The following is a 17,697-nucleotide window of genomic DNA, read 5'->3' on the forward strand; positions in this document are numbered from 1 at the left end:
GCACTGAAACTAGTTCTGAGTTTGAGAGAAAAGGGAGATAGTGGTGTGGTACTGGCAGCACTCAAAGTACACACACGGTAGGGTCCGAATGGAATCACAAACACATAGCCAAAGCTTGCAGTACATGGCTCTCTCCCCATGGACATGGATGTCCTGATTGGCAAGTTCCATGTCCCCAGAGCCTAGTCTGGAACCTAGCACAAAGCAGGCATATAGTCAGAAGGAAAAAAAGGAGGGAAGGAGGAAGGAAACAAATAAATGAATGAATGGATGAGAGCAGCTCCCAGGTCCTGCATGAAGAATTCCTACACTGAAGAATATTTCAGGACCTTTGGGTCACCTCCTGGGGTGGAAGGGCTCTAGTGAAGGCTGTATACAAAGAACGGTGTCATCTGCACAATGGGGGAAGATGGGGAACAGTAGAAGGTGGAAGGTCCTGGGTGGAAAAGAGAGATATGTGGGCAAGTAAATACCATGTTAAAGTTGAGAATTTACATGATCACCACTTGTTATAATATAGGGATGCACTGAATCCCCAAGAAATTAAGGTCAGTCTTATTAATCATGATGCATCAAAGGGAAGTCCTCCTTGTTGTTTTACCACAGGGTAAGAGAAGAAAACCTAAAGCCGTACAGGGCTGCTGGGGGACCACCTGTGGTTTCTCTCTCTCTCTCTTTTTTCTCGTTACTCACATAGCTCTTCCTATATAGCCTCTTATTATGGTTATGTGTAATTATTTCTACTATAGCTCTCCCCAAGGAACACTTCTTGGCTTTCTTTGTATTTATAACTAATACTGAGCTGTGAGCATTGGTAGAACTAAACCAGTTATTCAAACATAGAAACACTTATGTTTGAGCTGCTACCCCGGACCACTCCAAGTGCCTCTTTTTTTTTTTGAGACAGAGTCTCACTCCGTTACCCAGGCTGGAGTACAGTGGCACCATCTTGGCTCACTGCAACTTCTGCCTCTCAGGTTCACGCGATTCTCCTGCCTCAGCCTCCCGAGTAGCTGGGATTATAAGTGCCTGCCACCATGCCCGACTAATTTTTGTATTTTTAGTAGAGACCAGGTTTTACCATCTTGGCCAGGTTGGTCTTGAGCTCCTGGCCTCAAGGGATCCACCCACCTCGGCCTCCCAAAGTTCTTGGATTAAAGGCATGAGCCATCACACCCAGCCTTCCAAGGGCCTTTCTGATGCCTCAGCCACACCAGCACTTCCCTGGGACTTCTCTGTGATCTGCCAACTAAAGGGGTACCACCTGGCAGAGCTGGGGTGTTCCTGCACTCTAGTCAGCATGATATGCTGTCCTGATGGTTATGTATTTTGGTCGTCACCTCTGCTGTATCCTTCTCAGCTTCCATCAACCCTTTGTTGGCTGACTTCACCTGTCCTGAAATATGCAGCTCTAGTTTCCTCTCCCTACCACATCCACTTCCCCCTGAAAACTCACCAGGCTGGGCCGACAGCACCTGGCAGTGTGGATGAGGGCATGGCCTGCCCTCTGCGGTGTCAGAACTCCATTCAGAAGGCCCCTCCCCAGGTGGATGTGGTTCCGGGGAACGGCGAGGAGTCAGATACAACCACACTGGCTGTGAATTTGAGTAATAGGGGCCTGGAGTTTCTGGTATTAGCCTCCTGTCCAGGCCTGGAGGTCCAAAGATCAAGGGGTGTGCCTCTGGGGACCAAGAATATGCCACGCTGGGGGTGAAATGGGGAAGAATCTGGCAAGCTGGGTGCACAGTTGCATCCTGGGGCCGAGAGCCAGGGGTGGGCTCGGAGGGACACCCCCGCCTTTTCCTCTGTGGGTGTCGGGCAGACAGGCTGGATTTTTGCAAGTTGAAAAGACTGCTGGTATTGAGGCAGATGCTGGAGGCTTCAACTGGGCCAGGGGCTGGCTCAGGGAGGGCCCTGGGGCGCTGTGGGTTACAGAGCCGCCCCGAAGGGGCTGCTGAGTTGGATCTGGTGACATGCTGATCAGAAGCTGGCTCCGGCTGGGGCTGTGTCCGAGAAATAGGAGGCCTGGATGGGGGGACCCCAGTTTCTGGGACAGGCTTCCTGCCATGCCACTGGAACCGCTTTTTGTAGTGGTGGTGCCGGTGGCGGTGGTACTGGACATGGCTGGAAACCTGGGTTTCCCCTGTGGGTACCACCGAGTCGAAGGAACGAGGCCGAGAGGTCACGATAGGGTGCATGTCCACTCGCTGGGGATCCCCTTCAGGGCTGCAGTACACTAGGGAGTCGAAGTCACTGCTTAGGGAGCTGCAGAAAGTAGAACTGCTTCCATGGACACCCTGTAGGCTGATGTCCGTGCAGTTGACCACGGAGTCACTAGAAGAGCCATGACAAGGCCCTGAGCTGGAGTCACTGGCTGGCCCATCTGCCAGGTACCCACTGCGTTCTGTGCAATAGCTTTCTCCAGATCCACTGCTGTCAGGGGGCCTGGCCCGGCGTAGGGGCACTGGGCGAGCAGCAGGGTGCTGTGAGGTGGATTGGAGGTGGCTCAGTCCCCAGCCTTGTGCATAGGGGTGCTGGGCCCCTGCCAGGCGCTGCTGCTCTCCTGGAGCCCGGGGATGTGCAGCTCTGGGGAGGCGGTGATGCCGAGAGCCCATGCCTGGCTCCTGGGATGGCAGGAAGGGACCAGGTCGTGGGGGCCGAGCCACTGCACTCTGGGAAGGGCCCAACAGGTAGGCAGCAGGGAGGTGGTAGTGGGCATGGCCAGGATGCTGGTGAATGAGGTGGAGTCTTCGACCTGGCTCTTGGTAAGATCGAGAGGGTCCCAGGGACTGGGAAAATGAATCTCCCTCTGGAAAAAAGAACCAAGAGCACAGATGTTTAACTCTACAAACCTACAGAAAGACGTGGCTGTAGCTAATCTATCTGACCCTGGGTAGCCTGTGAGCTCAGTTTGGGGAACCAAGGACGTGCCTAACCTGCCTGTGCTCTGGGACTCCTTGGTTCCCTCCAGTCCGGCTGTCTGCCCGGGGAGGGCCACTGTGCGCATCAATCCCTAATCCTCCCATCCGCCATTTGGAGCTCTTTCACCCAGGGCCACTGCTAGCCCATAGGGCACCCATGGGTACCTTAGAAAAAGGGTCTCTTTTCTCAAGATATTTATTTCACTTTTATCTTTTATAAAATTATCTTAACACACTGATTTTGTTAGAATAGGATATTTTATTGCCAGAAAATTGGAATAATAAACATATAAATCACCAGATTTAGAATCAACAAACTTGCCATGAAATACAAATAATTTTTACAATAATAAAGATATCTACACGCCAGGCGTGGTGGTTCACGCCTGTAATCCCAGCACTTTGGGAGGCCGAGGTGGGCAGATCACCTGAGGTCAGGAGTTTGAGACCAGCCTGACCGACATGAAGAAACCCCATCTCTACTAAAAATACAAAATTAGCCAGGTATGGTGGTGCATGCCTGTAATCTCAGCTACTTGGGAGGCTGAGGCAGGAGAATCGCTTGAACCCAGGAGGAGGAGGTTGCAGTGAGCCGAGACCGCACCATTGCACTCCAACCTAGGCAATGAAAGCGAAACTCCATCTCAAAAAATATAAACAAACAAACAAATAAATAAATTTACATTGTGAATGACCCTTCCCCTCAAGTGAGGCACTCTGGAGCAGTGTACAGCCTGTACAACTATGGTGGCAGTTCTGCTTTCTCCCCAGCTTCACGGCTGCAACCCTTTCCCAAAGGGAAGCCACATTCTAGACCTGTCTGCCTACACATGGGGGAGCCCTTGGCCCACCTCCTACCTATGATGTTGAACATGCAGAGGGGGCAAGTCCGATGCTGATGTAACCACGGGTCCACGCAGTTACGATGGAACTCATGGAGGCAGGAAATGACCCGTAGCTCCTGGAGAAAAACCAAAGGTCCAAACCAAAGGTTTCTGTAGCCATAGGAATTGCCAGGAATCAGGACATCCCCCAACTCCCTTAGGCCTCTCCTTCTTGCTATTATCTAGTTGTAAAAGACCTCACAGTAGAATAGGAATGGTATGAGCTTTGGTATCACATAGACCTGGATTTTGCACTTAGCTGCATGACTTTGGGCAAGTTTCTTAACAGACAGTTTTCTGCTGTAAAATGAAGATAAATGAATCGAACCCCACCCTTCATTGCCATGGGTCTAAAATGAGATAATGCATCCAAAGCACCACTGCAGCCTGGCACGTGGTACACTCTCAACAAACAATAATGCTCTTTCACTGGAAGGTCAGAAAAGTGACCAAACCTTAGGCTGGTCCCTGATCTCTGCCTCATGCAGGATACATGGGAAAACAGATGTAGCCAGGGTACCCATACCAGACCCTAGGCCTGCCCACCCCTCCCCCAGCTTCAATCTCCCCAGTCTGGTCATGGAGGTGAATCACAAGACCTGCCTTACCTGCCCCTCAGAGAACTCCTCCAGACAGATGGCACACACAGGGGCTGAGCTGCAGCTGCTCCCTGAGTCTGGCCACTCACCCCGGGCCTGTCTGCAGCTGGCCTGGTACCTCCTGGTGGCCAGCTGGCTGATGGCCCAGGCTGTTCTCTGCTGAAGTGGATCCTGGGAAGAAGAATGAGGCTCAGATTGGGGCATGTCAGATTGGGGCATGGGCTCCCCTTCCCTCCCTCTCTAGACCCCAGCTTGGACTCCGTTCCCAGTCACTCAGGTAGATCATATGGCCAGTTGAACATCCTTAGGAGGAGTTCATCTCCTCGGAGCTCATATGTGGCTCTGCCAAGCATGCCAAGCCCTCCCAAAATTAGCCGGGTATGGTGGTGCAGGCCACCCACCTGCTTATACCATTAGCTTTTCTTCCTTTGATGACCCATGAGAAACTTTTTATCCAACTGCTGCTTGATATTTCAACTTGGATATTTAATAGGCATTTCAAACTTATATGCCTCATCCTATTAACCATGGGTTAATCTCCGACCACATACCTGTCTTCCCCGTCTTCCCCATTACAGCAAATGGCAATTCCATTCTTTTAATTGCTCAGGCCAAAAATCTTGGTGCCATCCTTGAGTCCTTTCACACCCTACAATCAATCCATTACTAAATCTGTTTGCTTGGCCTTCAAAATGTACCCAGAACCTAACTATTGCTCATCACTTTAACTGCCACCTTCCTAATCCAAGCTACCATTATTGTCACCTGGATTCCTGCAATAGCCTCTTAGCTGGTGTCTCTGTTTCCAGCTTTGCTTCCCTGTAGTCTATTCTCATTACAACAGCAAGAATGATCACATTAAAACTTCAGTCAGATCGTGATGCCCCTTCTCTCACAACACTCCAGTGGCTCCTGTTTCACCCACAGTAAAAAACAAATGGCCTCAACAGTCCAATACAACTGGGCCCCCATCAGCTACTCTGCCGTCTCACTCTGTTCCAGTCACATCCTTCATGCTGTTCCTCAGATACACCAGACACATTTCTGCTTTAAGGCCTTTGCATTTACTGTTCTCTCTGCCTGGATCCCTTTCTCCTCAGATACCTGCACAGATCACTCCCTCTCCCATTTAGGATCTTTGCTGCAATGCCATCTTCTCAATGTGGCCTTCCCTGGACTTGATTTTAAAAATGAACCCTGTTCTGGCCAAGCGCGGAGGCTCACGCCTGTAATCCCAGCATTTTGGGAGGCTGAGGCAGGTGGATCACGAGGCCAAGAGATTGAGACCAAGAGATTGGCCAACATGGTCAAACCCCATCTCCACTGAAAATACAAAAATTAACTGGGCATGGTGGCGCACGCCTGTAGTCCTAGCTACTCACAAGACTGAGGCAGGAGAATTGCTTGAACCCAGGAGGTGGAGGTTGCAGTGAGCCGAGATCATGCCACTGCACTCCAGCCTGGGTGATAGAGCGAGACTCTGTCTCAAAAAAAAAAAAAAATTAACCCTGTTCCCTTGCATTCCCTCCCCACTTTGCTGTCAGCATTATCATTTTTTCTCCATAGTACACACCACCATCTAAAACATTATAGATTTTACTTATTTAATTTGTTTATTGTCTGTTTTCTCCCTCTAGAATAAAAGCTCTTTGAGGGTAGGGTTTTTTGTCATCTTGTTCACTGTACTACCCTCAGCACCTGGAACAGTGCCCAACACATAATAGAGCCTGGTGTACTTGTTGAATGGATGAGTAATATAAGGAGAGGCTGCTGGAAATCAACAAAGACAGATGCTGGAGTATTTCAGTGTAAATGGTTTCATAGGTATAAAGCTGCCTTCCTCACGTACTCCTTCCTTCTCCCCACCCACCCACACACGCGCAGATGTTCACCACCACCAAAGACCCCACACTGCTCACCGGCCTGCTGTGGCGGGGGCGGCACCGGATGCGCAGCACCGAAGCCAGGATGATCACAAAGATAGTGCCCACCACTGTCAGAAGGATCCACACATCATAATCTGGCTGGGGAGTGAGCAGAGAGGGAAAGGGTCATACTTCCAGGAGGAGAAGAGAGGGTCATACTTCCAATTCGGGAGGAAACACAGAGGCCCGGGAGGCACATAGCTAGCTGGAGGTTCCCTTGAGTCCTCCATCTGAGGGGATAGGGAGGGATCTGCAAGTGGGATTAGGTGGGCCCTCCCTGCCCAAGGGCACTCAGAGTGTCTTCCGGATGTCAGCTGGGAGAAGTACTATCTCAAAACCCACGTGCTTGGGGAAAAAAGAGAAAGGGACCCCTCTGCATGGTGGGAGTTTCTTGCCAGTGAGCGGTTGGAAGAGGTTCTTGGCCAGTAGAGAAGCCCCAACCAGGGCTCACGGATCAGGGGACCAGGGTTTCATTCCGGCTCTGCTATTCCATGCCATGAAGCCACAGAGCTGTAAAGAACTTTAGAACTCATTTGTCCTGATCTGTTCATTCTGTAGGTGAGGCCCAAAGACGGGGGAAAACTTGCCCAGAGGCACACAGCTGATGGATGAAGTTGGACTGGAGGGTTTCCAGGATCTCTCTCAGCTCCAGGAGTCTAAGGGCTTTTGGTGGGAGTTGCCACAGGACAAAGCAGGGATAGTGCAGGGCAAGGTCTGGAGGTCTAGTGTGCTTACCCAGGCTGGGGGCTCCTTCAGCTCGATCCTCACATGGGCCTTTTGGTTCTTGTACACAAAATCCATCAGCTTCTCAGCGTCATTACCCCAGATCAACACCACTGGCCAGGTCAGCCCCAGCGGCTGCTGCAGCTACAGGGGGAAAGTACCCACAGGGCTGCTGTGACTTCTCCCTGCCCTTCCCTCTCCTCTGAGAGCTTTATCTTCCTCCATCCAGCCCCCCACTTGAACACGCAAATGTCCCTGGGTACCTGCTCAGCAGCAGCTCGATCCTCAGTGATGTCAAAGAGAACAGCACTGGCACCTCGCTCACCCGCCATCCGGGCCTGCAGAGGCACACAGTAGAGGTTGGGCTAAGGTCAGGGAAGGATAGAGCCCACCCACGGTCTAGCCTCACCCCTCACATATCTATCCTTTCCTAGGATTTTGCCCACACCACACCTCTGCACACTCATATCTACCTATGCAAGGCATCAGTGGGTCTAGGATCTCCTCTTCTGCCTCCTGAGCTCACTCAGGTCCCCACTGCCTTCAAGGGATAATATCTAGCTTTTCCTTTTGTAATAGAACAAATCCTTAAGGGGGGTTTACAGGGTGCCAGGTGGTGGACCTGGCTCTAGGACGAAAGACAAATAAGACACAGCTCCTGCCCTCAGGGTACAATCAGCCTGCCTTCACTAACAGGTGTGAGCACCAAGAGCAGGAGTGACCTGCACCCCTTAGAAGGAGAAGAGAGAGGAAGAAGGGGACAGCAGAGAAGTAGAGCTCTCCTTCAGAGGGAGCTGGGCTTTCCAGGGCCCAGCCCTGCCTGCAGGGCATCTCCCCAGCTCAGGCAAAGGTCTAAGGGCCTGGGACAGCACTCTCACCCAAGGCCGCCATTACAAAGCCCCAGTCTCAGCCCATCTCATGAGCTCCCTCTCCCTGCCACACTCTACTTTGCCGAGTCTTTCTCTGGCTCCAATTCAAGGACTTAGAGGAGTCCCTGTCCAGTGGTTTATCTTTTGTCCTCTCCCTTAGGGCAGCATTAGAGACAAAAGTGGGGAGGGACTCGAGGGGCTAGTCCCAGATCAACACCACTGGCCAGGTCAGCAGCAGCGGCTGCTGCAGCTACAGGGGAAAGTGCCCACAGGCACACGTGCATGTTCACCAAAGGCTCCAAGAGCCAGCTTGAGGAAGCAGAATCTAGCCAACCAGGCAGAACAGATAGCAGCGCCAAAAAGAGAACAAAAAGCAGGAATCCAGGGGGTGTGCGTGGGGAGGGGAGTAAGAAAAGGAAGATAAGAGCTAAAGGTAGGGGGAGCGGGGAGGCACAACAGCAAACAACTAACAGGCACTGTGAGGAGCTGCTCCTGGCCTTGGCCTGGGGCCTCCCAGCCCAGCACAGCCACCCTCCAGCCTTCCTCCCTAGGGCAAAAGTTCATCTTCTAATGGCTTCAGGCTGTGATTTTACATCCCTGGGCACTGCCCCCACCCTCCAGAGTCTCTGGGGTCTTCCCATAGGCATTGAAGGAGTTAACCCTCCTGCAAGTAGTGGTGGCAGCAAGAAGAGCCAGTGCTGGGACTTACTCACAGGCTCAGCACTTTGATCTCTGCCTGTCTTCCCAGGGAGAGCCTGTCAGGGCAGGTCTCCTGCCAGGCAGGCTGGGAGCAGCTCCTTTCCTTGCTCCAGCTCCCTACTCTCCACTCCCCAAACAGTGGCAGGGCCCAGGGGGCCACTCAGAGCCCACGGCGTGCAGGCAGAGGAGACACTCAAGTGGTGCCCCATTTTGGTCAGGAGGGTAACTCTCCTTCCTCCCCCAGGAGCTAGGCCCAGCCTAGGGCCCAGGCTTACCAGGCTAATTGACTGGAAATTCACAGGACCCGTCAATTCCAGAATGGAACTGCTAAAGGAGTTGAGAGGTTCATGGCTTCCATCTTCCCTACTCACTTCCTCCCAGGAAGTCCACCCCATCTAAGCTACTCCAGGCAGGTAGAGACTTTCCAATCTTCAGAACCCTCCTAACAAGGGTATGGGAGAAGTACCAGGGGATAAAGGAATCCCTGATAGGGAACCCTACTGGTGATCTCCTATTCCAGGGATTTGGCCAAAGGACAGGAGAGGTCACCCCAGTAGTCACAGAATTGGGACTCCCAGGCCTCGGTTTTCACATCCCTAGAACAAGACCCTGGACCCACCCTGGCCTGGAAGAGCATGAGGAAGGGCAAAGACTTTCTTCTTCGGAGATTTTGTTATTTCCCTTCCCCTCTCTCTTTGAAGAATTGGGGTAGGAACAGTGGAAGGCAATTACTGTGACATTCAAACACTCCAGCCCATTACAGCCCATAATTACAAAGTTGTAAAAGTGATCAAAGAGCCCAGAGCATTGGCCAACAGGGGAAAACAAACAGAACTTTCAGGCAGTAGGTCCCTGTGTCCAGAATTCTAGGAATAAAAAGCAAGATTTGGGACAGATAGCAGTCCAATCTAGGGCTATCTATGCCTCCTGTCCACCTGCCCCCAAGAAAGTATAGTGGAGGCAAAAAGGAAAAAAAAGTACTTCTTTGGGGACTGGAATTTGGAAAGCAGAGAGAGGACAGGCAGGCCCTCAGGACAGGAAGGCAGTTTTAGAAAGAATCCAGAGAGCTCTTTGGAAGCTTCAGAGTTGGCCAGCCCTAGGGGCAGCAGGCAAGGCTGCCACAGCCTCTAGCAACAGGAGCCGTTACAGAGAGAACAATGTGAGTGAGTTGGCAATTCTGCCTCTTACTTGCAGGACTCACTGGTCAGCTGCTGCATTTCTCTGGGCCTTAGATTTTCCTCTCCAGACAAGAGTCCCTGTATATCTTCTGCTCATCAAAACCGAAACACCTACCGTGCCCAGGCCACCAAGCCAGGAAAAGCCAGGCCCTCCAAAACAGCTCACAATATAGTTGTGGAGACAAGGCAAATACATAAAGCTATAACGCTGATGATAATATTCTAGAGCACATAGGAATAGAAACAGAGGTTTCCATACCTTTTTTCACTCCAGAAGGCTCTCCCTTCTACTATCCCCTCCACCAACACACACACACACAATCTGGCACAAATGTTCAATATAGAAAGCAGATAAAAGTGAGGCTGCTTACTTTGAGGTAGGGGTGGGGACAGAAAGGACCTTTGGCCTCTCCCCTCCACCCACCATGTGCCTCCCTGAAACCTAGACTTAGCAGAAGATGGTGTTGAAAGCATGCACAGACACCCTACCTGCTGGAGGCATGCCCCCAGGGAGGGATTTCTGCTCCTACTGGGCTGGCTGGGCCTGGGCTGGTCAGGAAAGATTCGGTAGCAAAGGTGGGCTTCCTCTGGGCTTGAAAGTGAAGGATGAAAGGAAGGAGAAGGAATATAACCTTTGTTGAGATCCAGTGGCCAGATTGCCTAGGGTTGAATCCTGGCTCTGATACCAACTATTAACTGTGAGACTCGGGGCAAGTCACTTCACTACTCTGCGTTTTTTTTTTTTTTTTTTCTGTAAACTGGGATAATAACAGGACCTAATCCATAGGGTTGTTATGAGGACTACATAAACGAATCCACACAAAGCATTTATAATAGTGCCTGGCACATGGTGTTGCTTAACTATTAGTTATTATTATATCAACTATTATCATTATTATTATTATTGTTGAGATAGAGTCTCACCCTGTTGCCCAGGCTGGAGTGCAGTGGTGTAATCTCGGCTCACTGCAATCTCCACCTCCCAGGTTCAAGAGATTCTCCTGCCTCAGCCTCCCAAGTAGCAGGGATTACAGGCATACGCCACAAGGCCCAACTAATTTTTTTTTTTTTTTTTTTTTGAGACAGAGTCTTGCTCTGTCGCCAGGCAGGAATACAGTGATGTGTGGTGTGATCTCAGCTCACTGCAACCTCCACCTCCTGGGTTCAAGTGATTCTCCTGTCTCAGCCTCCCGAGTAGCTGGGACTACAGGCGTGCGCCACCACATCCAGCTACTTTTTAGTAGAGACGAGGGTTTTTTTTTTTTTGTATTTTTAGTAGAGACGAGGTTTCACCATGTTGGCCAGGCTGGTCTCAAACTCCTGACTTTGTGATCCGCCTGCCTTGGCCTCCCAAAGTGCTGGGATTATAGGCATGAGCCACCGCACCCAGCTCTTATATCAACTATTATTAACACTACATGTTTCCTACATGTGATTTCATTTACTCCTCACAACTCTATAAGACAGTCATCAGCCCCACTTCTGAGTTGGGAAACTGAGCCTCAGAGAAACTGAATAATTTCCCCAGGGTTACCAATTGAGAAGCAGTGGAGGCAGAATTTGCACCCAGGACCTCAGCCTTCAGACTGCCTCTTCCTTACTACCAGGTAGTGGGCTCCATGGTAAGAGAGGCAGGGCTTGCACCCATCTGCTTTTCTCCAGATCTAGCTCCTTCTAGCAGGCAACAGGCCACTGCAGGAGTTCAGGCATAAGGTGATAAGACTCTGGCTTATCACCAGGATGGCTGTGGAGCTGCTAATAAAGAAACAGAAACCAATCTGGGTGACTGGACAGAGGGTGGAGGGGGTAGTGGGGTGGTGACAAGAATGGAAGCCTCCAGAAGAATTATGGTGAGGGTTTCAGAAAAGAATAAGCGAGAAAACAAATGGAAGGAAAAATATCCCAACCTTGTTAACTACAAAAGCACGGAATGATGATGCCAATGATGATGACAGTAATGATAACTGTAATCATTTATTGAGTGGTTACCATGTACGTGGCATAGGGCTAAAAGCTTCCATCTGTACTGTCTCATTAAATCCTCCTAACTACTTATAAGTCCCATTATTATTCCCCTTTTACAGATGAGGAAATAGAGGCTTAGAGAGGTGAGCTAAAAAAGTCCAGGTCACACTGAGGGGAAGTGGAGGAGCCAGGCTCCAAGCCCAGGGCTATCTGGCTTGAGAGCCCCAGCTCTGTCATTGGTGACAACACCATTGGCACCAATAGGAAAAACCAAAGCAGAGCTGCAGGGGATCAGTGGTTTCCAAACTCTTCCTCCCCTAAGACCCCATCTTTCCCTTATACCTCTCATGAGTCACATTTTAAGAAAAACAGATGTTCGGCGGGGCGCAGTGGCTCATGCCTGTAATCCCAGCACTTTGTGAGGCCAAGGCAGGCAGAACTCCGGAGGTCAGGAGTTTGAGACCAGCCTGGCCAACATGGTGAAACCCTGTCTCTACTAAAAATACAAAAATTAGGCTGGGCGTCCTGGCTCATGCCTGTAATCCCAGCACTTTGGGAGGCCGAGGCGGGTGGATCACGAGGTCAGGAGTTCAAGACCAGCCTGGCCAAGATGGTGAAACTCCGTCTCTGCTAAAAATATAAAAATTAGCTGGGTGTGGTGGCAGGCACCTGTAATCCCAGCTACTTGGGAGGCTGAGGTAGAGAACTGCTTGAACCCCGGAGGTGGAGGTTGCAATGAGCCGAGACCGCGCCACTGCACTCCAGCCTGGGCGACAGAGCGAGAGTCTGTCTCAAAAAAAAAAATTACCCAGGCATGGTGGCACACAACTGAAATCCTAGCTATTCGGGAGGCTCAGGCAGGAGAATCACTTGAACCTGGGAGGCGGAGGTTGCAGTGAGCTGAGATGGAGCCACTGCAATCCAGCCTGGGCAACAGAGCAAGACTCTGTCTCAAAAGAACAGATATTCCTCCAAACTAACTACATTTATTACTTACAATTTATTTTCTTATGAGATAACTTGTATTAACATGTTGAACTAATAGATTTCCCGCCAAAACAAAACCAAGTATTTGAGGTAAGCCCGTGGAACCTCTGAAATATTGGAGGTAGCTCAAAGACTCACAGGCAAAGGTCTAGAGGTCCTGGGAGGTAGCAGGCCAGGGTACAGCAGGCAAAAGAGAAGGCCCACAGTTGTGGAAAGGGGGTAGCCCCAGCCCAGCTCCCACTAATAGCAGCAAAGCTTCTCGGAACCCTTCTTCCCCCCTCCACCATACATACACACACACACACACACCACACACACACACACACACACTCACTCACTATGTAATGTAGTACAGGCACTGGGAACTTGTTTACCAAATGAATAAATGAGTGCCATTTGCTCATATTTTGTAAGTTAAGAGAAATGAAACATCCAGAAGTAGGGCAGGCGGCTGCAGCCTAACAACTCTGCTGCCATGAAGGCTCACAGCCTTGCAGAGATGCCACATTCCCCAGCTCCTCCAAGTGCATCCTGACCCCCTGCTTCCCACCACCTCTGGAGTCCCCTTCCTTGTCAGCATGGCCAGGCCAGGTGAATATCTTCACCCACATTCAGAATCCTGCCCACATCCCTGCCTTCCATGGGATGAGGTAAGAATCCAGGCTGTTTCCTTGCCCCCAGGAGAACCAGGATACCCACAAGGGATCTGGGCCTGAGACAACAAGCTAGCACAAAGGCCGAGAGTGTCACTCTCCTCTCTTACCACCCTTGCAGGCATACCCATGTGTGCCACACACAATCTAACTACACTCCACACATATGTTCAGTTTTCTAGCTAGAAGGGAGGCCACAGATAGATTAAGCCTAGTTTTGAGAAACAGACAGGGTTGGATTCAAAGTTCAGCTCCATCCCTTCCTAACTGTGTCATCCAGCAAGTTACTTGACTTTTCTGATCTTCACTTGTCTCATACGTCAAATTGAGAATAATAATGCCTACCTTTCCTGATTGTTCTGAAAAGTGAATGAGATCATACATACAAAGAATCTGTCCCATGTCCACACGGCACATTGTGAGCACACAGAAAACAGTAACTGCTATTATTAGTTAAAGCAGGAGTCACAGGCAAAGGTCTAAAGGTCCTGTGAGGTAGCAGACCAGGGTGGAGCATAGCAAAAGAGAAGGCCCACAGCTGTGGAAAAGGGGCAGTCCCAGCCCAGCTCCTACCAACCATGGCCTGCAGCAATGTACTTTGCAGCTTTCTTCTAGAGAAACTGAAAATCTGAGGGGTTTTTTTTTTTTCTTTGAGAGGAAGTCCCGCTCTGTTGTCCAGGCTGGAGTACAGTGGTATGATCTCTGCTCACTGCAAGCTCCACTTCCCGGGTTCACGCCATTCTCCTGCCTCAGCCTCCCCAGTAGCTGGGACTACAGGTTCCTACCAACACGCCTGGCTAATTTTTTGTATTTTTAGTAGAGACGGAGTTCCACTGTATTAGCCAGGATGGTCTCGATCTCCTGACCTTGTGATTCGCCCGCCTCAGCCTCCTAAAGTGCTGGGATTATAGCCGTGAGTCACCGCGCCTGGCGAAAATCTGAGCTTTTATATAAACATTTTTAATTTTTAAATGTGGCAATTAAGTTACACATTGAAAAGTCACTGTGAGGGTTAAACACAACGTGTCTGCAAGCCAAACCCAGCTTATGGGCCACCAGTTTGCAATCTCAGGGGAAAATTGTGAACTTTTTAAGGGTGGGGCAACGATTTCTATTTCTGCTGTTCTTGCACATGCTCGGTGTATATTTCTAAAAGAAGAAATCCCTTCAATTGACCCCTTCTTTGCTCTGGTGCAGAGCAGAGGAAGGGACTCAGGAACTCCCAAGTGATGGGAAGGACGTGGGATGGGGAACATGCTGGGATGAAGGTCAAAAAGTCCTGCTGGTGCTAGTCAGAGGAGAAAGAACAGAGGTATGAATTTCCACTTCTCTCAGACCAGTCATGGGTTAGGGAAACCCAAGGGAATCAGGTACATCACTCTTAGGAAACATGGGAACAAGAGAGCACAGGGTCTTCTCACAGCCCAGAGCTGGGTGAAGTTCTGGGTGTGTGTAGGGCGAAGTATGAGTCTACCTTGCTGGCCAGTGACAGGCAGGGGCGGGGGGCCCGTCGAGGACTCTCCAGCTTGACGATGCTGATGAATCCAGGCTCCAGATTGTCGTCATCACTGGCATTGCACAGGTACAGGGGGTGGGACTGCAGAGAGAGACAGATTTGGGTTAGGGAGGCTTTAGGCAGCAGGAGTGAGCTGTGAGAGCCACACACCTCTCCATTGTTCTAGGGAGGTACCAGGCAAGTCTCTTGGTGCCATAAAGAGTATGCCTTATGATTGGATTGCCTCATAGTAAGCTAGTGACCACTGTTTGTCACTTCAGAGATGGTGGGGCCAAGGACACAGGTAGTGGAGGCAGACAGGAGGGAGAGGGTGTCCCAGAGGGGGCCTAAATGAAGAACTTGCTGCAAAGCAACTCTAACAACCTTCAACTCCAACAATCCTACTTTTCTAAACTAGCCAGATGCAGAGGGCTCCTCTCCTGGCCCCAGACTCTCTACCTCCTGATCCTCCTACCTGCTCCCCAAGCCCCAGGCTAAGAGAATATCCATGTGTGCCTGTATCAGTGCTTTCAGAATCCCCATGGACAGTCCTGGGTGCTGCTGGTGCCTCCTGCCCTCCTCGGGATGCCCCCGGGCAACTGTTGCCCTGTAGATTCCCATTTCTCAGGAGGCTGGGTCTTCTCACTCGGTGCTGCCTTGCTTCTCTCACTAGTCCCTTTTTTGCGTCTGCCCTGTGCCCATCCTGGGATCAAGCATGGTGTTGACAGAGAGGTGAGACTATCTTGCAGTGAGGCTTGGCTAAGACATAAGCCTTGACAGCTCACTCTGGTCCCAGGAATGATGCCATGGAGGTGGAGCCAGCCCAGCCCATTTGCTCTAAGGGTATGGCAGATCCTGTCCAAGACACTGTGCCTCTGAGCCCAGCTGGTGCTGAACAAAGGAGAATGTGCCGACAGAAATCTGAGGCTCTCCTCATCAAAGGGATGGGACTGCCTTACTGTCTCTTTTCATTCATGGCGATTCGTACACCCATTCGAATCTAATTTTCCCTAAACAAAATGTCAGAGTGCGATGAGAACAAAGTATGACTTATCTGGCCCTGAATAATCCTATGGGCCAGGGCCTCCTATATAGTAGAAACCCCACGTATCCTGGCAAGAAAGAGATTTCTTATTAGAGAACTGCCCACACTTCCCCCTCTACTACTGTTGAAGTCTGGAGGACTTCCAGAAAGAACCGTCAGAGGAACCACAGAGAATCTTGAATTTATAAAGATGTTTATGAAGATAATGTCAATGATGGATTTAAAAGTGTACTTTCTGAAAGCACTGTCAGGCTAATTCCTCTGACCACGGTCCCTTGAACATAGTAGGTTCTCAATAAATATGTACTACCTTGCTTTGAATCAAAATCTCTGGGCAGTGGGTGTTGAAATAGGAGGGATTTCCATACTTGCCCCCAGAGTTTAAGGCCTACTAGTCTGGTAGTGAGCAAGGTTTAGTGTGGAAGAAAGGTTATTATGTGCCCCTGCCCCCAGAAAAAGGCTGGGGCATGAGGGTGGAGTTGTTCTTACATCAGTGAAGCTGTAGCCCCTGTCTCAACAAGCTGCATTAGTCTCTCCATCTGTCCATGCGTCCATTCATTTCTTTGTTCTGCCAACACGGAAGGCCCCCTTGGTGTCAGGCTCTATCCAATGCAGTGAGGAGCTAATGATGAGTAAGAGAGGCTCCCTGCCTTAAAGCAGCTCAAAAGACAAGCATGCAACCACATTATGATGCTACAACACAAGGGCCTATGGGAGGGCACAAAGGGGGGCAGCTAACAATACATATGGGAAGCAGAGCAGTTTTCACAAGAGGTGACTGGAGAGCTACCTTGAAAGGCTAACTAGGTATGTGTTCACCTCAGGGACCAACGAAAGGGAGCAGGGTTGGGGAGACACATTCCTGGCAGAGGAAGCCACTGCACCAAGGAATGGAGGCCTGGCATGAGGCTGAGGTAGACTGTGGGCAGTGAGGTCTGGCATGAAAGCGAAGGCAGGACATGAGGCTGGAAGGATCCGCAAGAGTCAGGCCACAGAGCTAGGACCACAGATTTGCACTGGAGACCAATTTCTCTGAAGACTGTGGAGGACAGTCTGGTGTGGTGGGGAGTCCGAAGGCAGCTGCTCCACCAGAGCAGAAGATGGAGGCCTTCCCTGAGGAAGGACAAATCGCAGCCTGAGAAGGCTCTGCTCTGTTGCTCCTCCACCCTCCCCACACGGTCCAGCCTTCTCCAAGATGCCGCTCACTGACCAGAGGGCCACCTGGGGGAGGAAAGTCACTTTGGAGAAGCTCCTCCAGTGTGTCTGCAGATATTTAACCAGTACTCTTCCCCAGGTTTTAACAGGGAACCAGCATCTACAGCTCAGTGCTGCATTGTAGGACACCTCTGACAAGGTGGAAGGGAAAAAAGACCTGGTGTGAGTCACCAAACTTGCCTGGTTCTGAACTGACAACTACGGAAGAAGGAATGGAAGGAAATTAACCATCAGTAAAGGCCTCTTGTGTGCCAGGGCGTTTAGACATTATTTCACTATAAGGTAGGTGTTATAGCCATTTTTAAAAACAATTATTTAATTTTTATGAGCACATAGTAGGTGTATATATTTATGGGATACATGAGATGTTTTGATACAGCCATGCAATGGGTACTAATCACATCATGGAGAACGGAATATCCATCTCCTCAAGCATTAATCCTTTGTATTACAGACAATTCAATTACAGTCTTTTAGTTAGTTTTAAATGTACAATAAAATGATTGTTGACTATAGTCACCCTGTTGTACTATCAAATA

General features: G+C 50.2%; 1 protein-coding gene across 2 annotated transcripts in view; it reads right to left on the minus strand.

The window, feature by feature from the left end:
- The window catches only part of RNF43 (ring finger protein 43), a 65,252-nt gene that overhangs the window by 2,341 nt on the left and 45,214 nt on the right, over positions 1 to 17,697 (minus strand). For both annotated transcript variants that reach the window (XM_033183653.1, XM_033183652.1), the window contains 7 exons: positions 14,878 to 15,000; positions 7,316 to 7,390; positions 7,065 to 7,196; positions 6,324 to 6,428; positions 4,414 to 4,575; positions 3,780 to 3,882; positions 1,457 to 2,809 (listed from right to left, as the gene is read on the minus strand). In XM_033183653.1, the coding sequence (XP_033039544.1) occupies positions 1,457 to 2,809; positions 3,780 to 3,882; positions 4,414 to 4,575; positions 6,324 to 6,428; positions 7,065 to 7,196; positions 7,316 to 7,390; positions 14,878 to 15,000 (2,053 nt within the window). The remainder of the gene's footprint in view (positions 1 to 1,456; positions 2,810 to 3,779; positions 3,883 to 4,413; positions 4,576 to 6,323; positions 6,429 to 7,064; positions 7,197 to 7,315; positions 7,391 to 14,877; positions 15,001 to 17,697) is intronic.

The sequence above is a fragment of the Trachypithecus francoisi genome, unplaced genomic scaffold (assembly GCF_009764315.1).
Source record: "Trachypithecus francoisi isolate TF-2019V2 unplaced genomic scaffold, Tfra_2.0 Lachesis_group20, whole genome shotgun sequence".
Lineage (NCBI taxonomy): Eukaryota > Metazoa > Chordata > Mammalia > Primates > Cercopithecidae > Trachypithecus > Trachypithecus francoisi.